Raw genomic sequence first — 25,627 nt, 5'->3', positions numbered from 1 at the left:
ACTACGAGTCTAGAGTTTTACCTTTCTGCAAATCTTCCTTAAGTGACTTCACTTGTAGAAGCAGGGGACTAGCATGTGAAAAAGAAAAAAGATAGACAAGGTAAGATACCAACAGTCTACTCTGGTAAATCACCCTCTCAAAACTGTTTACTAACATGGAGCATGGGATAAGCTAAGAGAAACATTAATTTTTTCTAGAAAGTTTCATACATCATCCTCCCTGCTTGTCACCCTGTCTTGTTCTTTACACCTGTCTTGTTCTTTACACCTATTATAAGTTACTCTTTAGGTGAATATGATACTCTAAATGGGAAAGTATGTCACACAGGAACTTCTCAGAACCTCATACAAGTACACTGGTACTTTTCAGATACAGGCTGCAGGATGAACAGCTTCATATAAGAACATTTACGTTTTTATAGCTGACCAGGAAGTTTTCATTTTGCCTAAGATATACTACAGGACAGAAGAATAATCTCATCAGGTAAAAGCAGCTCAATGAAGAAGATAAAGACATTGTAGATTCTATGTTCAGGTGCTACTTGCCCTATGAAAGGTCAGCAAACTAACAACAAACACAAACAATTCCATAAACTTTAAGGAAAAGCTCCTGCTATAGTTATCCCCTTTACTTTTCTTCAGGCAGAAAAAAAACCATGGCAGCATCTTGAAGCAAAGGTATATCAGCTCTAAGAGCCTCTTGCTCTGGAAGCCGCTGCACATCAGCATGCCCTTTCAGTACTCTAACCACACCTGACAGGTATCAGCAAAAACAAGAATTCACCTGTATTCATCATTGGGATGTGCAATTTCCACAACATCTCCCAACTTGATTTGAAGAAATACTTTAGGATTTACCACCAGTTCATCATCTACAAGACATAAATGAATGAGGAAAACTGCAGTGAACAGATATATACCAAACACAGATGCCTGCATGTTCGTATGCAATAGCTTACTCTACATAAATACACTAGCCCAGGATTAACATGTCAGCAATGTATTGTATTCACTACATGACACTGCCCCTATCCAGCCACTTCAGTCTGGCCGCTCTTGTGGGGAAAACGTCTCTTTCAAATCACAGAACTTTCACAAAAGATTTGTTCAGCAAAAGAGCGTGCCTTAATTAGGCAGGCAGAATCATAGTCTATTTTTCATATAAGAAACGCCACCAGGAAAGTAGATAGCTACAGAATCTTAACAAGATTCATTAACATGCTGTAAGTCTAGAAGTAGGGAGCAATCAAATAAGTGACATTGTTCTTAGTACACAGAAACACACCTACACACAGTCATAAGTCACTGACACGTCTGTCACTTACTAGGGTGACTGAAAGACAAGTTTAAAAGAAAAGCAATGCAACCAAAGGGGAAGAGGTAGAATAAAGCAATTTTATTTTATGGGTGCAATCTCGTTCTGCTCCGACAAATGCAGTTTCATTCTGCTGTACCTTGCTTTTAAAAAAGAGCTTTCCAAACTCTGGCTGGTAATACTGCTTATTATATCAAAGTTCCACCTTCACTGTTTTGTTAAAAAGATCAATAAATCAGTTAATTGCTTTCAGTTAAGTAAGAGAGTGCTAGTCTCACTGTTAGGAACCAGGAGATACTGACCACTGCCTCCAAAACCCTTCTTATGTATGACGAGCTTGTACACCTTGTTAGTTCTCATCTTGAATTGCAGTTCTTCTCAGCTGCTTTGAGTAAAAACAGTTGAAGACATCTTGCATATCTAATACAGAAATGAAAGTAAACACAGATCTCTCGTTATCACAAAACCATTCTTTACACTCTATGCGTGAACAAAGAATGTCGTACCACCCCATAGCCAAGAACGCCACCCCTGAAAGGCATACACGTTATGAAGTTTAATAAACATCAGACTAAAAGTTTAGTAACAACCGCTTCTACCAGCCTCCTGTCAGAGAGCTAGTACCGCTCTCTAGAATCCCATCTTTCATATTTCAAGGATAAACTCTGTACCTTGTGTTAAACGCATTAAAAGAAATACCCAGACTTATGCCCACTGCCAACTGTATCTCCTGATTTTGTCATTCCATCCCTTTCACATGTTTTTCCCGTCTCCCAAAGATGCTGGAATCCACAACCGGGCTGATTTCACAGCAGCGCAGCAGAGCTGTACCCAGCAGAGGGCAGCGGTACAGAGGTACAGGGCCAAGCAAACACCGCAGGTACCGGTGTGCATTACTTTAAGTGCATCATTTTTTTCTTCCTGCCACTTTCATTTAACATAAAGCATATTTCAAAGGAAGACCTTTAGTTTTACGATATACTCTTTTTAAAAGTGCATTTCAACTGGAAATTATCAGTAGGAATAAGGTTTTCTTCATAAAACTATAGCCACGTTATTAAATTAAATACAAGCTCTTCTAATCATAACTGTACTCTTACAGCAAATGAAAACTCAGAGGAACTTAGAAGCACGCCTTTCAACAATGCTAAAGTATTAAGCTTGCAGATGCGCTCTTCAGAAAGCCGATTCAATTACCGAGTTACAAAGGCATGGTGGGAAAAAACCACGCACATCCGAAGTTTGTGAAAACAAACTCTGTAAAACCTTCCAACTTGGGATTGACGTGGGTCTGGAAGGATCAGACACTCGGCTGCAGCGTCCGACGGCAGGACTCGCACCGAGGACGGCGCGGGGAAGCAGGGCCGGCAGCGTACTGCCCCGCACGGGGGGAACGGGGAGACCGAATAAACCCGCTGCCTTCCCAGCCAGCTCTCACGCTCGCTAACCCTGCTATGGAAACGCCTGCGTTTCTTCAGTTGCACATTTATAAAATGAGTTAGAGGAGTAAAGCGAGGGGCCCGAGTTCCCCCCCCCGAAGCAGCTCCTAGCGGCGGGGCCCGGCGGGGCCCCCTACCCTCCGTGGATGCGGTACCGCAGAGCGAGCAGCGCGCCAGAGCCCCGGCAACCCCAGGGGAAGGTCGGCGGAGGAGAAGCGGGGTGGGGGTGGGGGTGCGCGGAGGGAGCTCGGACGCTCCGTGCCGCCGCGGGACTGAGCCAGCCGCGGGGAGCAGCGCCGCCAGGGCCGGCTTTCCTGCGGCAGAGCCCGAGCGCGACCCCACCCCTTACAGTCGGCCGCGGAACGAGCAGCGGGGACCCTAACCTCCCGGTCCCGTGTCTCTCGCCGGCGACCGACCTCAGCGGCACCGTCCCGACGAGATTTCCACCCCCCCTCTCCCTCCCTCCCTCCCACCTACGGGCGACCACTCGCTACTTCCGCATCCGGGGGCCGTCAAGGGGCCAGCACGGGGCGCGCGTCACGTGAGAAGGAGCGGGCCGGGCCAACCCCTTTCGGATTGGCGGTCACGGTGGGCGGGTCCCCTGCTGAGGGACGGGGGGCGGGGCGGGGCGGGGCGAAGCGGCGCGGCCGTTGGCGGGGGCGAGGCCACGGCAGCAACAACGGCACAACGGTTGCGTGGGCCGGGCGCGCGGTCCGCGCGAGCTGAGCGGCGGGCCCGGATGAGGAAGTGATGTTGAGCGGAGAAGGGGGGGCGGCGCGGTACGGTACGGTACGGCACGGCACGGCACGGCACGGCACGGCGGGGAGCGGTGGCCGGCGGCCGCTGCCGCTGAGATAAGGGGAACGATCCGCTGCCGCCGTCGGGTCCGGCGTGGGCCCGCTTTTTCCGCCCGCCGGTTGGGAGTGGGTAGCGTCGGCCCCGGTGAGCCGGGGCGCGAGTGGTTGGCGGGCCGGGGCGGGAGGGGGGGGGTGGGGGGTGTCGGCGGGCCCTGCCCGGGCGCGGCCGGGGTTTTGCGGGGCCGAGCCCGCTCCCTGCCAGCACCGGGGGAAACACCGGCGGTTGCATAATTACCGAGAGCGGCGGCCTCCTCCGGTGCGCTGCCTCGGGGCCGGGGCGTAAGGGTTGTCGCCTCCGGTCGGTCCGCCGTCCGTCCGGGGACGAAGAAGCGGGAGCTCCTGCCTCCGGGGGAAGGAGAGGGGTTCGGGGCTGAGCCCGTTCCCCGCTGCTGCGGTGCTTGGAACAAAGGAGGCCGGCGCCCAGCTGGAACCGGTCCGTGTCGCTAGAAGGGGGATCGTCTCCCAAAGACGGCCGTCCCGCTGCCTCCCCGTCGGGCTGGGGCAAGCGGAGCTTCTTTCCTTCTAGGCTGGCTTTGCTGAAGGAGCAGGGAGATGAAGGCCGGGCTAATAAACCCGTGTTTCGGTAAAGCGAGTAACTTGGCGCTGCTGTAAAACCCTGCCTTGGCCCATTCCTGTTTACGCGTGTGTCTTCAGGAGCCCCTCGATTGTCGCGTTCTCGTCGTGACAACGGGTCGGGTCAGTCGGAACGCCGCTCTGCTGGGGTGCAGGTCTCTGTTCTCGCTGGCAAAGCAGGCCGCTGGGACCAGCGCGTCTCGTTCCGGGCTGAAGCGGATCCCGACGCCGGTACCGGGGCTGTGTGCGGAAAAGCGGTGCTGGCCCAACGCGCCCTACGTACGGCACGGCAGGTGCTCGTATGAGAAGCTACGAGGCACGGTGTAGGGTGGATGATGTCTTAGATGTGTTCCTTTGAGGCAGAAAACCTTTAAAGAAAAGATGGGTTTTTTTCCAAAGAGTAGAAACTTAAGAAAATCCCAGGAAAACAAATGATGCTTTAGTTTTAGCTAAGGAGAAGGATGTCTAATACAAGCCCTAGCGATTTGGTTTATAGTCTCTTTTTGGGTTTTCCAGAAGACACGGTTTGTCCGCACTCTCTTCTTTTGTTAATGAAGCGTTTGCTTAGATACTCAAACTTTTCTCAGCTCCTTTTCTGAAAAAAATTATTTGGAAGTATCTTTCTTAAACTTATATGCTTGCATCTTGAAGAATGAAGCCTTTCCTTTTAATCTAGAGCTTACTCCTACATACGTTGATTTAACATTGCTTTTATTTTTAGGGTAAACTGTGAACAGCTCAGGACAACCAATCTTCAGCTGCCCTGATGCTATCATCTGGGGTGGAATCTCTCCTTGATTCTTCTGTGTCTGCTGTAATAGAGGAATTGTACACTGGACTGCCAGAGAGCATCTCCACTGAACTTATGGCTGTATCGGAGCCTAACGTTGGATTAGATGCAAAATCGGATGTATTGACGCCTGTGCTGGCACGCAGTGACAGCCTGTCAGCTGGGCATCATAGGACTTCTGGAGTAGAAAAGTTTTGCCAAAAGACAGAGGATTTGGGTGATATGCTCAAGGTGATTTCTCATGGGCCAGCAGAATCCCTTACTGAAGAATTACTAAAGGCTGGAGACCTTGAAGAGGATGAAGAAAACAAAAAAAGAAACTTTAGGAAACTAGACTGTTCTAGGGATGGATACCAGAAAGAAGACAAAGAGGCACAAGATGCTGAGGAGTATCACGCTGAATGCTGTGCTTTAAGACCTGGGGAAAGTTGTTCAAAACAAGTAAGCAAATGCGAAAACTCATCCCTGCGTGATATTTTGAATTTAGGGTTAGAGTGACTAGGCAGAGGACTTTGTCCATGTGGTTTCCTGTTTCTTATTTGCGTCTTCTGGCATGTGTGTCATTATTTGGATTGTCATGGGTCCAGTGAAAAATTAGACTATACCTCAGTAGACCAGCCCTATTTTAAAATATCAAGCTTTTCACTTTCTTAAATACTGTTGGAATGGTGTGAGGCAGGTATGTAACAGAATGAAGAACAAAACTGACTGGTGACTAAAAAGGAGAAGAGAAATAACTTCAAAAGCTCTTTGCCCAGTATCCACGTTTTGTGGGTATAGCATATTCTGCTGGTACCGTCATCCCTAGTCAAGGTACTAACCACTAAATAATAGCTATTTCAGTCTGCTAATAGTATTATAATGCTACAGGGGGCTCCAGTTTAGTATTTCAGCTTTTAATCTAAAAATAAAGATTATTCTTCATTTTAGAATTATTGTTTGTAATTAGAGAGCAAATCTCTTGTTAGTTTCCTCTTTCAAAACAGTAGACTCACATTGTCGTGGCTTTTTTTTCCTCCCCTCTAGCAAACACTGTTGGTAAAATGTTATTTCTAGGCAAAGGCTTCTGAAAAATGTGCCAAAGAATACTCGACTAAAAACTGAAGAGTCACAAAACTCTCTATTTAAAAATTGAGATTTTTAGTGACTTTCTTGATCAGTTTTCTTTAGTTTGTAAATAGTTTTCACCACACCAAAAGAACATGGGGGGGGGGGGGGAAGTATTGTGACTGAACACATACCAGCCAGAAAATTTCTGAATAAGGTACATAGGTGCATGTTTTACACTAATTACTGGATGTTGCAAAATACTTTGTGGTTTTAACTCTGGATTTTGATGTCTGTTTGATTTATTTGAAAGTTTATGAAAATAATTAAATTTTCCATAGTCATTCAGTTTTCCAAGATGAATTGTCACGTATTTCAAAATGCAGGTAGTTTGGTTGTGGGGTTTGTTTTGGTTTGGCTCAGGGGTTTTTTGCAAGTAGACCTAGGTCATGCGTTCCTGGGTTTGTGTTTTTGAGCCAAGGGAAGGAGTGGTAGAAAGCAAGTTCTAATAAAGATCAGAAAATGCATGCATCTTACCAGAGGTATACAGCGATGGTTTGGGGATGCGAGATAGACTTGGAGACTGGATTATTCTTCTGATTATTCTGATTCAAATTTGTGACAATTTGCATTTTAAGCAACTTATATTTTAGATGCATCACAAGACTTCGTTGCTGCTAAATACAAATCTTTTATGGATGCATCGTTGTTTAATGGTGAGATGATAGTGATTGATAGGATCAGAAAGGAATGACAAGTGCTTGTGTGAACCACTTGCAATGCAAGGCTGCCTCTGTGCAAGGGCTGATATGTTCTGAGGTTTCTTGGTGGTTTTCTTGTTCAGAGCTAACCTAGCTGAGCAGGTACAGTCCCTGAAATGTGCTAAATATTTCAGAAATTCCATCAATCTCCACTGATATTCCTGTCTTGTTTCAGGAGGACCCTCACTTAATCCAGGATGAGGTGAAGTCTTCGAGAATCTGTTGCACTGAAATAACAGGATCTCTGAAGAACACAGGTGCGTATTTTAGTTGTACATCCCTATCTACCCCCTGCTTCTCTCCCAGGTTACTTTTTTAATTTAAAATTGATGAGTGATTGTGGGATAGCTCATTTATTTTGCTTTACAGTAGAAACTATTACCCTGCACAGCTAGAACAATATGAAAACTTAATCCTGTGCTTTTTCCTGACAGCATGTGTACTTGCCTGAAGACCTTTTATGTACAAGATGTGTTTTAGTTATTTAATTCAAATACGTACTTACCCCAAAGCAGAAGGTGTTGTTAAGAGCAGGTGTTTTGCATTTCCTTTTGTTTCAAAGCTGGATTATACAAGAGCAGTAATAGCGAAGATGTGAGAAAGTATGACTCATTAATTTTCTAATGATTTAAAAAATAAAAGTGCAGAATCCAAATGAAGAGGACAACAAAACTCATTCTTGATTTCATTATGATCCGTAATCTTCTAGCTCCAAATACTTTGGTCACTTTGCCTGCATCTAGTAATTTTCTTTCTCCTAATGTGTTCTCATAACTAAAACTTTTACTTAGTTGAAGAATACCATCTAGTCTTGGTCCTTAGAAAAAATGAAAAAGATCTGCAGAAGTCTGAGCAAATATGCTCCCTGTAAAGTTTTGAATATGAAGATATTCTGCAGTAACTGTAATTTTTTTAATTAGTACCTTTGTGATTTTACAAAAAAGTTTAGTAATAATCATAATTGCTTGGACAGAATGAGATACTCATTGTCTACCTATGGATGACTTACTGACAAAAATGCCTTCAAGGAAGAAGAAATGGAAATGGCTGCTCAATGCACCGCCATATTTCTAGGATAGAGCAGATAAAGTACCCAGCTACGTTGAGCTTTGATGTTACAAATAAGCATTACGATGTTGGCCATGATTTCCTATGTATTGAGTTATAGGACCTGCATTGCACCTAGCTCAATATTGGAGGAATCTGAAAAATTCAGAACGTCTTTGGATGCCTGCTGCTCATGGGGAATATCTGTATTGAAAAGGATTGCATTTGTTACCTTAGGTTTGTGGTGGGGTAGTTTGTTTTTTCATCTAAAGGCTTGGAGTAGAATTTCTAGCATCAATTCTCACTTCTAAAAACATTTTGGTAACCAACACTGTACACAATATTCTCTACAGTACTAAAAGGAACTTATTAAGCTGAATGCCTTCTAAATTTAGTATATGGTTCTGATTTGCTTTATTTTTCTTATGCAGGAGAAAACCAAGCAAATGTTCAGGTGACAGCTGAAACTCTGCCAAAGCTCACTGAAGAAGTACAAGGTATGAAGGCTGATGGGACTAGGATATTTAGTAAAGCAGGATACAGGAATGACAGAGTGAGTAAAGGTCTTCCACCTGAGCGCAATGAATGCCCAGACGTAGACACAGTCATGGCCAGAGCTGGGGTTTCTGGAACCAGCACGTTAGTTTTTTTAGAGCCTTTAAAAGTCACGGACGTTGAATCGGCCACAGAGCATCCACAAATAAAAAATGAATATAATGGGTTGAAAGCCCATACTGCCATGCCATTGAGAACAGGGGGTAATGTTGTATCTAATTTGGAGACTAGAGAAGAAAAGTTACCCAGAAAAAATCCTGTTAATGAATTCAGTACATCACTTGCTAAGCAGGATGAAGAAAACAATGCTCATGACTTCTGTACTGGTCCTGTACCTAAACATAATGAACCTCATAGGTTGTCATCAGTAGAAAGCTGTAGAATACTCTCCACAAAACGTTCTGAAGTTGTATGTTCAGTTCTGAAAAGCACCGGTTATCTGAACTTCAGAAATACGCCACTAGAAAACAATAGTACTGCAGTCCATGGAATTATCAATGAAACCCCCCAAAAGTATCTTCCCCAAAACATCGAAAGTCAGACTCATTATGATTGTGGAATTGGGTTTGTAGAAAATCGAACCTCCACATCTGTACCAGTAGAGCAGATTTCAGTGGTAAGGAGCAAAGGATTGTCTAGTGCTAAAATTGATCACAGGGAAGTAAGTGCTAGTATTGGTAAATCATACAGCTCTGAATTTGAAGAAGCTGCTGAAGTCTGCACAAAAATTGCTGGGGGACATAACGTTGAAGTTCGTAGCTGGCCTGAAGCTCAAGAAAGTGCTAATTCTGAGCATTGTCATTCTTCAGTTTTTAGTTCTGTTTCTTCATCTCCTGAGGAGTTCTCAAAAGAAAAATTTAAAATGGTCCCATCAGAAGGTGTGAAAAAAGACAAGGGGCAATTCTCTGTCAGTGACGTATGCAAGGGTGATACAAAAGAAAATTGTCTATTGATGGAAACGAGCAACATTGCTTCCCGTGAAATTGGACAAGCAGGCATATGCTTTTATAATACCTCCAGTAAAATTTCACCTCCCAGTAGCCACAGCTGTCTGGATCTTGGTACCAAGCTACAAAAAGATGCACCTGAGGCACAAGTGCTTGAAAAGCAATCTGAAAGTAATACAACATCAGAAGAGTTGGCTGGCTGTTTAGTTGAAGCTACAGAAGTTAATAGTAATGACAGTTTGACCACTGGCAAAGAAACTAATTTGATTTATACGCTAAATGTAACTCTACCTCCTGTTGCACAAAAATCAAGAGAACCTTATCGTCATGAGTGTCCTCCTTGTACTGCTAATGACGTTTCAAGCAGGGACGAGGCTCAGGATAATCTTGGAAAAGAGTCAGTTGGTGCTTCTGGAACAACAGGGGAACAAGTCAGTGAAAGTGTGCTTCATAAAGACAAATTTAAGTCCTCAGTAAGTTCCAGGACTTTTGGTAACCCTAATATGACAAGCAGAAATTCCCAAAAGAACATGAAGTCTTCAGCAGGAAATATAGAGACTGTGGTCACTGGTTTAGAAAATGAACATAGTGACACATGGAATTGTAATAATCAGACTATAGAAGACCAGTGTACAGCTGCCAGTACTTCCTGTATTTTATCAGGGAGTACACGTGTAAATGATGTTCTCCCAAACAGTCATTCTTTTAATGTTGAGGTTGATAAGAAGATCGAAGAAACTGATAATTTGGAAAGAGAAGCTTCAGCTGGATATAATAGTAAAAAGGCAATCATCTTTCCAGAAGCACACTTCCCTTTGGCATGTGGTTCTCTTCCTTGTGAAGATGACTGGGGCAACAGAGGTGTAGATCTGCATGGGATAAATGACATTTCCACAGCAAAACCCATATTTTGCTCAGCTTATACTGCAGAGAGGTCTCTTGCTACCTTGGTAAGAGATGAGATTTCAAATAAGAGTATGGAGGTTGTGAAACAATTTGATCTTTGTAAAGTAACAGATGGCAGTGAAATTGTTTGTGACAGAGATGAGGCACAAGAACAAATCGGCATGTGTGCTCTCCAGGCTGATGAATTTGATAAAATAAGAACTGTGGATTCTCCAAAGGCTCCTGAAGGCAATCAGAGAAATAAGACTAGTGAACAGCTACCAGTCAGATACTTGAACAAAAAAACCTGTGTTCATAATTTTGGATTTTGCCACTCTCCGTTAGGCCCAAAGAAGAGAGAACTAGGCACATATGAGAAGAAAGAAGTGTCATCACCCACAGCTAATCCCTCTGAGTGTAGTGCTTCACCATGTGATACATGTCCATTACTCAACAACATGAATATTCAAACACAACATGCTAGCCAAACAGAGAAGACCCTTTGTCCAATGGAAAACCAGTGTCTTGCGTGTCAGAGTGAGTTTGATGGCCGAGTTCCAGGCAGCAAGCAACATTTAGAAAGCTTAAACAAACAACCAAACACTGGCTTACAAACTACAGCTACTTTTGTGGAAAAAAATGAAATATCAATTGGCACTAGTCAAAGTGAAGAGATACTATTAAAAACAAGTGACAACCTGCCTCCATTAGTTCATAAATATGCAAGAGAAGACAGTTTTCAAGGAACTCTAAAAGAGAATGTAGTGGATTTGGACTCTTTAAATGGTGTGAGAAATGAAGACTGTTCAGGATATGTGGGCTTCATCAGTGATCTAATTGAAGAGAAGACAATCAAACTAAAAGAACACGAGAAAGAATGTGAAAGAGAAGATAAAGGAACTCTTGAAGAAAGCTTTTCTGATAGCAAATCGCATTGCTCACAGCATGCTTACTTTATCAAATGTGCAAAAGAGAAAGCAGAGCTAGTATTTGCAGGTAACAAAATGCAGCAATCTTTGCCAAAGATGAAGTGGTTGATGGAGAACCAGGAAAATACAGTTTGTGCCCAATTTTCGCTCTTCTCATCAATTCATGGGAGTCTGTCATATAAGCCAGAAAATATGAATGTACTTTCAGAGACAGAAAACAAAAAAAGTCAGAGAATAAAATCTATCTTAAATAACCCTTGCCCACAGTTAACATTTGAGTCTGGTAAAGAAACTGATGCTCAAAAGGGTCCATCCGATTTCGGAAAATTTGACATCCAAGAATCTTTTAATGAGACTCAGGCGGATTCAGAAACACCATCAGCTCTGAACCTGGGAATCTCTCTGCCTGAGAAAGAAAAGCTGTGTATGTCATCTGAGAACACACAAATAGATAATTGTGATCCACCTTCAGCTGAAGTTTTTAGCAAAGATTCTTCCATGACAAAACCTCTTTCTGTAACAATGTTTGTTAAGAGAAAAGCCAGCAATACTGAGATTCCATCTTCAGAGAATGAAACGGCGACTAGCTTTCGGAATGGTGCAAAAAGCTCAGGCATTTGTGCGCACAGCAAAGAAAGTCTGAGAGATGAGGGACATAGCGTGCTAACTGTAAAAGACATGGATGTGACCTCACCAGAAAGTACTCACTGTGGAGAGAAGTTTATGAATACATGTGTAGAAGAGAAGATGGGAAGAGAAGTAGTCCCTAGAAAAAAGTTGCCCATAGATTCTTTTCTTGATGGAGAAGATTCTCTATGGGCCTTGTTAAAAGATTCAAAAGAGTCTGGCAGTAAAATAGTCCCTCTCAGTACTGAGAATTACAGAAAGGTTTTGGAAGAAATCCCAAGATCTAACGTAAGTAATCTTTCAAAAGAAAGAAAATATGATACAAAGCTCACAAACTTAGCAGGTACCAGTCTCCTTTCAGAAACTATGCGTGATTGTCAAGCTGAAGATGCGTCCAGTGCAAAAACATCACCAGAATTGCAATATAATACAGCACCCGCATTTTATCCACATATGGGTATACTATCAAACAGTTGCAAAGAATCATCCCTAAACTGTGTGGTTTGCAGTGGAGTAAGTGTGCCTTACAAATTAAATGCACAGAGCAAAGGTAACGTAAAGGAGATTACAGAAGGCCAGGACGCTATACCAACTCATTCAGTTTGCAAGGAAAAGGAGGCTTTAGGTTCAGAGAGACTTGATCAAATAGAAAAATGTCAGGTACTTAAACGAAAGAAGAAATATGAAAAGGTGGAAGCACATCTGTCAGACAAGGCACAACAAGAACAGAAGTCAGAATACCAAAAGAAAGCAAAAATCACACTGCAACCAAGTATGTTGCACAGTTCTGAACTCTTGTGCAGCTCTTCAAATCAGCTGGTGACATCAAGAAATATGAAGTCTGAAGGTCCTCCAGAAGAGATCTTTGCTGTCAGAAGCAGTGAAAATAAACTATGTAGCACTTTACAAGAAGTCAAAAGGCCAAAGATTACCACAGATATTGTTAGTTCACGGTTTTTGAAGACTCAGGATTCAGAAATGGAAAACCTGAACCTTAATTTAGGGTATGATGGAATCCCTGGTGCCTTTGGAACTACAAATAAACTAAGAGGACCTCTTCCATTAAAAAGACAGCCTGGAAGGATGTGCAAAAATGTTCCCACATCATGTCAGCTAAAAACTGTAAGAAAAAGCAAAAAAATTAAAAGTTCACCATTTTTTGAAATTCCCCCGGAAATATTCCCTAAACAGGAAAGCACACTTCTCAAATCTTTGTACTTTCCATGTAAACCACCGACAATGGAAACTGAAACAGCCATGAGATCTGTACATATGCCAAGGCAGAGGGCCAAGAGGTGCAGTTTGTTGAACAGCTTGAAATTTAGAAAATGTACCAAAGAACGAGCATTGTTGAGCAAGCTGACTGCAACGGCTAGCAAGCTCCTGGCACCTGCCAGAAGCATCCCTAACCTAGACCCTCTGCCATATTCTTCTGAAATTCTTCCAATGGGTGAGAGGCACAGCCAACGTACATCTAAAAATCTATTGGAAGCCTTTTCTTGCATTAACAGGAACTTACACTCACGCTGGGCTGACAGTTGGTGCACCAAGATGTTCAGCTTTCAGCCTTTGGCACTTTATCCTGTAGAATCTACCAAAATACTTTTTTCAGACTTGAGCCACAAGCCTCCAACCTCTTTCTTGGATACCCCAGTTTTCCCAATTTCTTTTCACATCAAATTGGACTCCAGTCATGTGACAGACCTCACGGGGATTACATCCCAGCACTCTGTACATCACAGATCAGTTTTGGGAGAAATGCCAGCACCACCTTCAAACTGGACTTTTTCTTTTCTCCTGTCTCAGAGCTGTTCAGATACAACAGCTTTCAAGGAAGATTCCAGTCTAAATAACGAGCTGCATTCCTCTCTCTCTGTAACAACCCCAAGGGCTGTTGCCTTTCATCCTGACCGTGGAAGAAATGCCGTAGCTGAAAGAAGAGGAAGTTCCTCCATGCTTGGCCTTCACACAGTGTTAGCACTTTCTTCCCCTGGGTGTTACAGGATTTGGACAAGAAGAAGAAACTTAACGAGTCATATTCCTACCATCCAGAGACTATTTATATCGCAATTCGCACAGGGTTTGAAAGGGGCAAGGTACCCAACTTCTGTATCAGATGACTTCGTCTCTTCATTGCCATACTCATTGGGCAGGGTACTATCCATATGGAGTCAGCATGGTCCTTCTGCATGCCCCTCCGAAATCACTCCTCTCCATTCCAATCACTGCAAGTGGCAGCCAAGTCTGGGCATCGAGAACAGGTAAAACCCATCACCTTATTTCTGAGATTAAATATGTATAGGGTACGTACTTGCTCCTTTCTGGGAGGGAGAGGGTAATTGCAGCTTGCATTGGAGGGTCAGTTTCCCCTGTTCCAAATCTACGCATTCTGCTCCAAAAATGGCTCAACGTGGAAGATTCTTCCCTATGGAACAGTCTGTTAGCTGAATTGAAATATATTTGCCTTCAGTTCTTTAATACTATCCTGTTTTGGCAGAATGGCTAACTCTATTTTCTTCTCCCTTGCAAAATATACACACCATGCATCAGAATATATAATGCAGAAAGGTGAGCTACTTCATTAGGTCTATTCAGAGTGACTGCAGAACAACTGGATTTCTGAGGTAGGAAAGTTTTTTTCAGAGGTCTGAGCCACAAGTGCCACTTAGAACCACTGTAAAATGCTCAATATCAGATTAGGAAGAGTCCAAAGGGGTGGGGGGCGGCATTCAGTTAAATTTTTAATTGTATTCCGTGACTGTTCTACGCTAACTGAAACCTTGATAGTATGTGCCTGATGCATTGTTGGCACAAGCCAGTGTAGCTCCAGTTCAGGTTGGTAATGAATTTTTGTGCATGTCATTCTCGTTATGAGTGGGAAGAGGACTGAAATCTACTCTGTTTATTTAATTAACTTTGCTATTGGCATTTGAGATCTTTTTTACTAAGAAACAGAATGAGGGAAGAGATTCCTAGCTCCATTACAGGATTTTTGCATGCTGTTCAGCAAAGATTTTGCCCTTTATGTTATGCTTCAGTGACATGGGGCAGTTCAGTCCCTGATTTTATAGTCTTGAGATTCCTGGACAGAGTATAGGCTCATGAGCACTGTAGAAAAGTCCATTTGATTAATTCTTTTGGTTAATATGGCAGTCTCTAGAGAACTGTTGCATTTGGCTTATCTGATGTCATAGCTTGACATACGTATAGCCAAAAATCTTGCCAGATAACTAATGCTGCATTTTGCTTTGTATAAATGGATAACATACCTAAAAGTTTTAAGCGTATCACTTGTTAGTATAAATTCTAACGTCTACTGAAGGTGTGAGTGAGCTTATGCAAGTACTACTTCATTCTGGGAGCTGTCTGCACTAAAAGAATGAAGTTGAATAATGGCATAGAGACAACTTCACAGCACTTTCTATTGCACCTGCATTCTTTTTCATCCATGAGTCAATATATCAGGCTGAATTTTCTAGTGTACAAATTAGTAGTCTGGAAGTAATCATACTAGTAAACTACGGTTTGAGCACTAAACTTAAAAATAAGACATTGTTGCCATTCTTTAAAAACAAAACAAACACCTTTTAAAAACTTACTTCAGTGTATAAGGTGAATTTATTATTTTGTATTGTTGAGGCATGCTATCTTTGAACTGGGAGATCAGAGCTGACTTATGCTCTCGTGTTTTCTCCCATCCTTAAGCCAACAGACTCCCAGGCAGCTTCTTATAGCATATCCAGTTAGCAAAAGTATAAGAGGCTTTAATACCTTGACGTAAAGGGTAATTTGAAAACCAAATGTTTTGCTGTGAATGATCTTTATCCCAAAGGGAGAGAAGCCAAATCAAACCTTATCACTTCAAGTAAAAAATAACCCAAAGTTAAAATAGTGTAAAACTCAGCTTGTTTTTTCTCTAAAATACCTTACAAATATGTGTATGAGGTAGCCTTAATTCTTCTGCTCCTCTCAGATTTTCTTTAAAGTGAAGTTACTGTAGCATGCAGTGAGTTGAAAAGAATGTTTGCAGAAGTTTAAAGTGCAGCAAATAAATTCTATTCCTAAAACAGTTAAGCAAAAATTAATATCAAAGATTTGGTTATAAAACAACGTAAAGAACAAAACCTAACATTTTAAAATATTTCATACCATTTTAGTTTCCATTTTGCTGAAGATTGACAGCCTGTTCTCAGCAACTAATAAATCTTTTTTTAAAGGTATTAACAGGAACAATGACAAAATGATAATTCAGTAAATCTCTCTTAAACTTGTGTGTACTCAAAAAAAAAAAACCTTCTATGAAATAAATGTTTGGTATATAAATACAAGAATACAAGAAGTATGTTCGGTGCAGTATAGAAGAATTTTCAGCTTCCAGTATGACAAAAATCTTTGCCTGTTTTGATTAAGATATTTAAAAATCAGAAAAATTTAAAAGTGGCTCTAAGTTCTCTGCAGGCCATTTTCTGCTGGAAGAGATTTGTCCTCTTTAAATTATTTCATTCATAGTGTTTTCAGTAACCAGGAAAACAAGGAACTAGTGTAGTTCTCCTGCCTAAAAATCTTCTGTCACTTCCACTGCCAGTAATAAAACATTCTTTAAGTCATTTTTTTAATTAATGTTAATTTGGATTCAAAATTTCTAAACTGTTTTTTTTCTCTTCCTGTAATTTTTTCTTATTATTATTATTGCATATAACAGTAAGCTCTGCCTCTAGCACAGAGGAGACTGATGCACCATTGATACAGGTTCCAGTAGTGTTGGGACAGCGACTGGAACATTTTGGGAAACAAAATGTTATCGTTCTGATATTAAATGACAAATACAAGAAATGGGTCTTTCTGACCTCCTTATATTTGGACTTACCTGTACTGCCAGTATGGTTGGTTTGCGTTTATTTTGTAGCATTCCAGTCTGGCTGTAACTTCTTTGCTTTAGAACAGTGAAGTACCTTTAGCTGTTAGTTTGGGAGAACAGCAAGTACAAAATCTGCTGTTTAATGTAATAAAAGCTGTCCCAACTGATTTTTTTCTTCCTGCTGTTAATAGTGTGGGCACAAAAATAAAGCTTAATGTTAAAAGATTTAGAGCTGCTGTGCTGACTTTTATGCCATAGAGTTATGGTAATTGCCAACCCTTATGGAAAGGCCTTTGGTTATTCCAATCGATTAAGAATATTCAAGTAAGAATGTGGGGGTTGGAGATAACAAGGAGTTAATCTTATGGAAATCCTTCTGTTCACTTGTTACTGGTGCCACTATGCACTTTTTTCATTTAGTAACCAATTCCTTGAAGGTTTTTGGTTACTTTAATTTTAAAACCTGGGGCTTTTAAATGAGGAATACAGGCTTTCATAGAAATAATTACAACTTTCAGACTAATACTGTCTCCCTCTCTTTCTGTACTTTTATTTCCTTTTCTCATCACTACCATTTTTAAGTGCAAGGAGGACTATTTCCCTAACAAGGTGTCAGTGAAATTTAGTGGACTAAATGGCAGATGTGGCTTGCTCTTATATCGTTTGAGTCTTTCATTCTCCTTCCTGATATTACATTTTTTGTCTTACAGTCCAATTTATACTAATAATTTTTCCCTCATCTTTTTTATAGTGTAGACCTAATTTCTGTCTGTCTTTTTTGTTGTGGTTTTTTTTTTCATTATTCTTTTGAACCAGCTATGCCATGTTACCGCACTTACCTGTACAGAGTATGGAAGCACTACAGGCTGCAGGTCATGAGATATGGTGAGTCTCCTGGACTTTGATACTTATTCTGAGTAGTGGGATTGTAAACGTTCTCAGAAAGACATTGCTTATGTCATTTTGGTTTTCAGCTTTTGGCAGTTCACTCCAAGAATAGCTTTTTGATTAAAATGTTAGTGAAGTAAACTGACTGGATCATGTAATGGAGAAGTGTAGAGGGGCATTAATACAAACACCATGTAGATCATTGCACGGAACAATTCTCTTCCTTTCAACCATGTTGCGCCGCTTGTTATGAAATAAATACGTGAAAGTATAGAAGTTTGTTTCCTTACTTGGATATATGTTCTTTTTGCCTGGGTGACTGGACGTTAGGTGCTGAAACTTCCTTCTATTCTTTGTCAGTGTTGGGATGGCAGATATAAAAGCTATCTTTTTAAATTTATCTGTAAACAAAAAGTATTAAATTAATAGTTGGGTCACAGAAATTTGCTGGCAGAAAAGGAGGATTAATCACTTTCTATCAGTAGTTACTAAATAGAGCTGTAAATTGTTTAACTATACAAAAAGGAAAAGAGTGGATTTAAAATTACATGTTCAAATACACTGGCAGTTTAGTTTGTTTCAGTATTAATGCGGGCTGCAGCAGTTTTTTACTGTATGTATGTACTGGAGAAAGCAATTCCTGTGAACTGCATTGCTTTTTGTGGCCACGTTGCTATTTAGGAACATCACCTGAGAGCATGGAATGCTATTGCAGCATAAATTGGGTAGGAAATCTACATATGTTCCCTTCTTCCTCTGTTACAGCCTGGAATCTTCATTCCCTCTTCCATTACCAAAGTCTTGCTCACTTCCAGAACCATCACCATCTCCCCCCAGGCTTTCAGCCTCTGAGCTCCAGGTCCGTGCCCTTGATGAAGCTGATGCTTCCGTTCCAGCCTGTCTTAGACCCCAGGATGACACAGAACTGAAAAAAGTGAGCTCATTTTAGATTTTACATATCTCAGACTCTTGGTTCCCCAGAACCTGAAGCGGCTGCTGCTGAATTTTATTTAGTAACTGTTAAAGATGAGGAGAGAAAACAGGCTACTAGTCCTAATCTGTGCTGCTTCTTTCTTTTATTCAAGCAGAAAGAAGGTGGTAAAACAAAGAGGAATGCTTATTCTATAGATAATATATACTCAACGTAAGAGGGAATTCTGTTGCTGCTGACTAGCGTGGTCATTACTTCCTTAATTGTAACTTTTTTTTTTTTTTTTTCCTTTCTTAAGACTGAGCCAGAAAAGAGGCCAAAGAAAGTCTCACAAATCCGAATCAGGAAAACTGTTCCTAAGCCAGACCCTAACCTTACTCCAATGGGACTACCCAAACCAAAAAGGTGAGCAGTACTTTTTAAATGGACTCATACTAGCTTTTGTTGCTTACGTTTCCTGCATAGTAATGTAATCATTTCAATAAATGCTTCTCTTACCACGCTACTTTGTATGCTCCCAGTTGAGTGATGTCTGATGTTTGCTTCCTTTATAAGAAAAGATTGACACAGCTGTACCAACTGTATAAAAGACTGAAGAAAGAAATTGGTCTTTGAACAGAACTTTTTTCAAGTAAGAAAAGGACTATGGGATATGAACTACTGACTGGGTTTTAGGCAAAATGTGAAAAACTAAGCTGCAACGGAATGATTTCTCTAAAGAAGAAAGAAGTTCATATTGATTAACATACATTGAAAATAAGTCACTCTACAGTGCGCAGTGAGATGAAGTGATCTGTTAGGAAGTTCTGTTGATGCAAATTATGTTGGAGTTCCTTCTTTGTGCTATATGATCTTAGGGAAACATCAGTTCAGTGTAAATGTGGGTAATCGCAGTGCCAGATATTGATAAAGCTTTTCCAGTCAGCCATCTAGTATTTTGTTCACTTCTGTCCTAAACAGAAGTGCCAGCTTTGACAAAGGAATGCATTTCTTCAGAGATCAGCTTGCTAATTAAGTGTCAGTAAATTAAAATCAGTCCGAAGAGATGAAATGTTAATCTGCAAAACTGTAAGTCTTTTCTTAGCTTCCACAAACAAGTGACCTGTGAAGGGATTTCCCTTGCTTCTTTTGAGCATCAGTATTTCAAAACATCATGGAATGCTAGAAGGAACATTGACCTCTGCAGAAATGGCAAGCCTTGACCCAGACCTTATAAAAACACTGTGTGAAATTAGGCACTCAATGACTTCATTTTTCATTCCTCCCTATCCTCAATTAGTTAAGGCATAATTAGTTCGTGTTTAGGCCTAGAATGCAAACCATACTTGTTTCTCATAAATCTGCTTGTTGTGAAGAGAGGTAGTTTTGAAATTCTTCTTTATTGATTGATTTGTTCATTACTTTTTCAGGCTTAAGAAGAAAGAATTTAGTTTAGAAGAAATTTACACAAACAAGAATTATAAGTCCCCTCCTCCAGCCAGGTTGGTTCTGCTTCCTAATGAGAAGACTAAGATAAATGTAAATTACTTAAGCAAAGAGAACATTAAAGGTGTCTGAAAGCTAAGAGGGAGATAAATTTTTAAAATTGCTCTAGCTTAAAGTGGTAGAGAGAGTTAATTCAAAAATAGTATCTTTTACTGTTTGGATGGAAAGCAGTGAAGTAGAATATGAAATAAGAATTTGCAGCTGTTTAAGTGTGGATTTGTATATTGTTTTCATCTACTTATTCATTCCAGCCATCATCCAAGTACAGTACTTACTTTTTCAAAATTCAAAGGCAACTAAATACTCTTTAAAATACTAAGAATAACTGTCTGTCATCAAGTATAGCATGATTATCAAGACCACTACATTTTTTTTAATGTTCAAATCTTATTTATTCTATAAAATTAAGATTCTGTAATTGTGCTTTTGAACAGAAACATGGATAGAAAGAGATTCAACCCAAATGCCTATGCACCAATAACAAATTATTTAGCTAGCAGTAACGTGCAGAAAGTGTAAGCTGTAGATAAGTATACATTACAAGAGGTGTGGAGGGACTGTAAAAATGTAAAAGTTAGAAGTGTGTTTACTTGGGTTATGAAATCCACCAGTCTCCCTGTCCTTGTAAGGTGGCTAACTGCTTCTTGAGTATTTATGAGTTCTATCCTTCGCTTTTACCAGGAGCTTGGAAACAATCTTTGAAGAGCCCAAGGAGAAAAATGGACGCTTGATCTCTGTCAGCCAGCAGAAGAGAAAGCGGATTCTGGAGTTTCAGGACTTTACTCTTCCCCGGAAAAGGAAGATACGAGGCAAAATCAAAGCAGTGGGTAGTTTCACCCGAGCAAAAAAAGCTGCACTACAGAGTGCAGAGTTAGATGCTCTTCTGAGTCAGAAGCTAATGGATCTTGAAGCCTTTTTTGCAAAGGAGGCTGAGCAGGAGCAGGCCTCTAGCATCTGAGGGAGCCATTTAGCTGAAAATGGTCCAATCAGTTCCTTTAGTATTTTAGTCCTGTTGGGAGAAATCTACTGACTTCTTCATACATTACTCTACCACTCTGTTCTAATCCCTGATGATCAGTTTTTGGCTGTGGCACTCTTTAAGGTGCTATTTTTTTATTTTTTTTTTTTAAATGCTATTGGAGGGATTCTTCTAGGTCCCTGTTTGAGTGTAACACAGCCACATACAATTTACCATTCCTTCCCCAACCTCTGGAAATTATTGCTAATGTTTAATTATGCTTAGACACCTTTTGGGGGTAGAGTAGGAGTGTAAAGGAGGAAGTAGTGCACCTTCAGTGATGCTAGAACTCTGTACTCCAGATCATTTGCACATTTGAGTCTGCTGTTGTTACTGTAATGGCTATTTTGAACAACCTGACAGAAGAGATATGGTGTTTGATAAAGATGAATTCTAGCAAACACATTCTTGATATACCACTAACTTTTTAATAATTAAAAGTAGCTGTCTGGGTTTGCTTTCATTTGTTCCTTCCTTCTGTTTACTTAGAAGGTTTCTTCTGAGTTTCTGTGCCCTTCCTGGCTTCAGGCAGCAGAAGCCCCACATAACTAGACTTTAAATAACTTGCACTTTGTATACATTTCTTTATTTGCTGCATGAGGACACCTTTTAACATGATTGAGCTCAAAAAAAAGGTAATATTTTAAGAAAAAATTGTGCCCAGTACTAATTTTTCCCAAATAGTAGAGTTTTTACCTACTTGGCTGACGCCAACCTCTTCTCCAGCGAAAAAGGTAATTAGCCCATGAGGATGTTAAGCTGCAGGATACGTAAGTAGAGGTTTTTATTTAACTGAGCTGAGCTGCTGCATGCGGGGAACACCAGCAAAATTTTTGAGACTAATTTTTAAGTGATTTTAATTCCATTAAAAATATAAACTTGACTTTAATGCAAACAAGAAAATAATTTTTTTCCATTTTTTTAACCATTTTAGATTTACAATTCATGTAGCTCATAATTATATGTTCTCTGTACAGCACTGTTGTATATAATAGCTAGTGTTGTACAAAGACCTCCTAGCATGTGGAAATTTATTTTTTTTCACTATGTAAGGCCATTTGTAATTATCTGATGCAGCACTGGGCAACTTCTCAGCTATACCTTTTGAGGGAAGAGATAACTTCTGTTAAACTTACTTGAAGCATAATTCAAAATGAATGCTAGCTGCAGTTCAGGTAATTTCTGTCCTTTAGTGCCTATAGAAGTTATTCAGGCAAAGCTGTCATTGCTGGGATGCTCAAATTTAATTAGTCTGTTCTTTCTTTCACTTGTCACTTGAAACTTGCACTTTCTTATTTACCTACCCATATAATAGAGTTTTATTTACCTTCAAAATGAGCAAATATCTAGTGGGTGGGTATTTTTAATAAAGTCCCAATAAATGCAGGACTGAAAATGCCATCATCTTCTGTTGCTCTGCTGCTTCTGTTACTGACCGAACAGAAAACTAAAAATTAAAAAGCAATCTGTTGAATTCCAGAGCTTTGAAAGTAGAGAAATGGAAGAAGATTATTACACTGTGTGTGCCTGAGTCTTGAAAGAAATGTAATCTGGGCTTGTTTTGCTCCCAGTTTATGTGCTGGGATTCCTAGAAGTTTACAGTCTTGTTTTGGAGGCTAATTATCTTTAATCAGGAAGACTGAAGAAAAGAGAGGAGTGCACACTTAAAGTAGTGGTGTTTGGGTTTTGAGGGTAAAATAACAAGGCAGGCAAACTTTGAACATATTGAAGTACTATTTCAGCAGCAAGGTCTGGTTAACCTATTTGGGCTGCTGTAGAACACTTTAATTGATCCTCTTTATTTTTATAAAAAGAAATCCCTAGAAAATAAAGGTCGACTGCTTTTAAAATATGTTTGAAACTTTCCCTATGCTGGTTTATAAGCCCAATTATTGACTGGTTGGAAGCTGTAGCAAGAATGAGATATATATTTTTATGGTTTTATGCTATAGAATGGGATTGTTACACAGCATTTATTCACCTTCTGTTAATATGGGAGGCTTCTAGTGCTGTGACACAATTGAGCTGTAACGTTACTGGGGCTTTTAAGAAAACAAGGATATGGGTGGGGAGGGAGGAAACTTGGGTCCAGGCAAAGTTCAGACCTCTAATGTGCTTCAAAACATGGAACGTGTTGGGTTTTTCCTTTGGGTTGTGGGGTTTTTTTTGTTTTGGGGTTGGTTTGGGGTTTTTTTGTCTGTTCCCTGCTGTCTTGTTTCTGATTGCTTTGAAATAACATTTCTCAGCTTTCTTTTTAACAGCTACAGCAGAGAGAGCAGAACAAAGAAAACACTCAGTTCTCTCTCTTTTGTTTACAATAACTGGAGGAGTTACAAAATTATGTTGCAGTTGCCTAGGTTGTCCCAGATGTATGTTTGTGGAAACCCAAATATACAGCATTATTCTGTTTTGGTTTAGTATTTGTATGATGACAGAGATGTAAGCTAATTGAGACAAAACATCTCTTCCCCCGCTCCAGCATACAGATGTCAGTCCTGCTTGTGCACTTTTTCTTTTTTCCTTTCCCACCTCTGTTCCTGTTTACAGCACTCGTGGAACAGCCTTGTTCCTTGCAGCTGCTGCTTGTACACTGGGTGTGATGACTGTGCAAAAGCTAGGTATTTGCCACTCTGAGCTGCTTCTGTCCAGATAATGGAAAGAAAAAAGTATAGAGGATGTATTTCTGGGGGTCTTCCATCCATCCCTAGCTGAAGGATATGTACGCTTGCCTTTTCATAAAGCGAACCCACTCCAGTGGGGATTTTTTTTGTATCATCATGGAAAGACATTGTACGTATTGCTCACAGAATGATGACTAGATCAGCTTGAGAAGAATTGGAAGGCTTTTGCTGTGTACTGTCTCTTAGTAGTAAGTTTTGCAGAGCCAGGCAGCTCTTTGCTAAATTTGCTGATTATGGGAGGTAAAGATCACTTTCCAAAAAAAAAAAAACCAACAAAAAAAAAAAAAATCGGACTTTCATCATGCTACGACTGGGCCAGCTAAGGCTTCTTAATGTATGTTACAGCAGTTGCCTGGCTGGCCTTGTGGCTGCATACATTCGAGTTCTGATGCTTGCTGGATATTATTTTCTGCAAGCAGTCCTCATTTATTGTATTTGATTTGAGGTGGGCCTTTTGTATATTATGTTCCAGGTGCTCTTCTAGAATATGGATGGTAACTGTGGAATAAAAGTCTATATGATGCTATCAAGTTAACAAATAGCTCATTGAGAATTTGTACACTTGTGCCATTAGCTTCCATCATGCTCTTGGCATTTTGTTTCTGTTCAATATTGTGTGAATCTAAAATTTTACTGTTTCTTTTGTGTGTGTTTTTAATTTATGGAAATAAATTTTTCTGAGAACCTTTCAGTTTTTTAAGGCCTTTAGGCTTATATCAGTAAATATGTGTGATATATCTGTCTTGAATACGTGGGGGGGGAAGAGGTCACATCTCCAAAGAGATTAACACAATTAAGTAACTGGGTGGGCTGTTAGTAAGGCATGGAGCAGCAATTCTAGTGTTCATTCATCCGTAGCCATGCTTTAACAGGAACAGAAACAGACCAGGGGGATTTTAAGCATGATCCTAGCTACTATTCATAGCGCTGAGACAGCGTCCATCTCTTAAGGTAATAGGAGCCAGACAGCACAGACAGTTCCTGCTAGATTCAGAAGTGAGAGATTCACAGCTGAAGCAGGCTACCTGTTCATGTACTACAGTCTATGCAAAGCATCAGACTGGTGCTTTTAAACCAAAGCTGAAGCATAGGAACATCAAAAAGGCCGATTAAGCATCTGTAATATCTATGCCAGAAAACACCACCCCTTAAAATCTTGTGTATAACCCAGCTTTTCAATTTATTGCTATTCAGCTGCATGCTGCTCTTGGCAAAACTAAGCTGGCAGATATATTTCTTCACTCTGTTCTCGTAACTCCCTTTGACTGAAGTGCAGTATTGCGTGGGTCCTGCAGATGGCATGTAAGCTCCAGTAAAGAAAGGAAGGGAGCACCTCAGGGACCTAAACAAGCATCCTGCTCCTGTTTCCCAGCTTTTTCAGGGCTATAGCCGGCTGGCTGCGACACAGTCTATGAGGAATTTGCTCTGTTACCATTCTGGGACGTGCTTCGTTCACCGTTTAGCTTTCCCTGTTTTCTCTGAAAGGTAGATGAGTTTGCACTTGCATCCCCTCTCTGTTGTTTGATTAGTCAATGTCAAACAATGGAACAAATGGGATAGATAAGAGAACAGTCTCAGCTAAGATGCACTGAATCTAAAACCCTTGCTATTGGTCAGATAGATTGCAAATTTTTTCTTTCTCAGGAAGTGAAAAGGGGGAAGAGAGGCGTGACTTAAGTCAAACAACAGGAAACACAAGCTAGGCATGGAACAAACTGTTTAAAACCAGGTATTCTTAGCAGTGTATTTTACAGCTGAATACTTTACTGCTGCCTCGCGTTGGTTTTGGTGGAGGGTTTTTTTTTTACACTTTTTCCTTTATATGGCAGATACATGGAGACTATATTGCAGCTAGCATGTCTTCACTATTTGCATGTCATTTATTGCTAGCTAAGGTTAATACAACTGCAATACATGTAGCAAGGACTGGACAGTTTGGGTTGAAGAATTTATTTTTTTTTTTTAATTAAAAATCTTAACCTTGCCTGGTTCAG

The 25,627-nt window shown here is 40.7% G+C and overlaps 2 protein-coding genes across 25 annotated transcripts in view; one reads left to right on the top strand and one right to left on the bottom strand.

Moving 5' to 3' along the window:
* Window positions 1-3,289, bottom strand: part of DEPDC5 (DEP domain containing 5, GATOR1 subcomplex subunit) — a 48,207-nt gene extending 44,918 nt beyond the window's left edge. For 12 of the 19 annotated variants that reach the window (XM_049804898.1, XM_049804899.1, XM_049804896.1 and 9 more), the window contains exons 1-4: window positions 2,513-3,211; window positions 1,618-1,735; window positions 785-872; window positions 22-68 (exon numbers count right to left, since the gene is read on the bottom strand). In XM_049804898.1, coding sequence (XP_049660855.1) covers window positions 22-68; window positions 785-872; window positions 1,618-1,675 — 193 coding nt within the window. In that variant the 5' untranslated portion in view covers window positions 1,676-1,735; window positions 2,513-3,211. Of the gene's footprint in view, window positions 1-21; window positions 69-784; window positions 873-1,617; window positions 1,736-2,512 lie in introns of all 19 variants that reach the window. The other 7 variants (XM_049804891.1, XM_049804892.1, XM_049804894.1 and 4 more) reach the window with 7 other exon arrangements.
* Window positions 3,290-3,418: 129 nt separating this feature from the next.
* Window positions 3,419-24,309, top strand: PRR14L (proline rich 14 like). Of its 6 annotated transcripts, none has more exons than XM_049805507.1 (9): window positions 3,419-3,696; window positions 4,906-5,415; window positions 6,958-7,039; window positions 8,261-14,033; window positions 17,447-17,515; window positions 18,284-18,452; window positions 18,748-18,854; window positions 19,859-19,930; window positions 20,616-24,309. In XM_049805507.1, the coding sequence occupies exons 2-9, from the start codon at window positions 4,951-4,953 to the stop codon at window positions 20,890-20,892; spliced, it is 7,014 nt and encodes a 2,337-aa protein (XP_049661464.1). In that variant the 5' UTR covers window positions 3,419-3,696; window positions 4,906-4,950; the 3' UTR covers window positions 20,893-24,309. The 6 variants fall into 6 exon arrangements, 5 of the variants coding, with proteins under 5 accessions (XP_049661464.1, XP_049661466.1, XP_049661465.1 ...); XM_049805509.1 differs by lacking the exon at window positions 3,419-3,696 and adding an exon at window positions 3,762-4,044; XM_049805508.1 differs by lacking the exon at window positions 3,419-3,696 and adding an exon at window positions 3,762-4,477.
* The last annotated feature ends 1,318 nt before the right edge of the window (window positions 24,310-25,627 follow it).

The sequence above is a fragment of the Accipiter gentilis genome, chromosome 7 (assembly GCF_929443795.1).
Source record: "Accipiter gentilis chromosome 7, bAccGen1.1, whole genome shotgun sequence".
In the NCBI taxonomy this organism is placed as follows: Eukaryota; Metazoa; Chordata; class Aves; order Accipitriformes; family Accipitridae; genus Astur; species Astur gentilis.
Note: the sequence above shows the minus strand (reverse complement) of the source record. Positions and strands in the feature narration are given on the sequence as shown.

What these genes read in the sequence shown, in the direction of transcription:
- PRR14L (XM_049805507.1), top strand. Translation starts at nt 4,951, where the DNA reads ATGCTATCATCTGGGGTGGAATCTCTCCTTGATTCTTCTGTGTCTGCT. An exon ending in GGGAAAGTTGTTCAAAACAA is followed by an intron (nt 5,416 to 6,957) that starts GTAAGCAAATGC and finishes GTCTTGTTTCAG; the next exon opens with GAGGACCCTCACTTAATCCA. An exon ending in GGACTACCCAAACCAAAAAG is followed by an intron (nt 18,855 to 19,858) that starts GTGAGCAGTACT and finishes TTACTTTTTCAG; the next exon opens with GCTTAAGAAGAAAGAATTTA.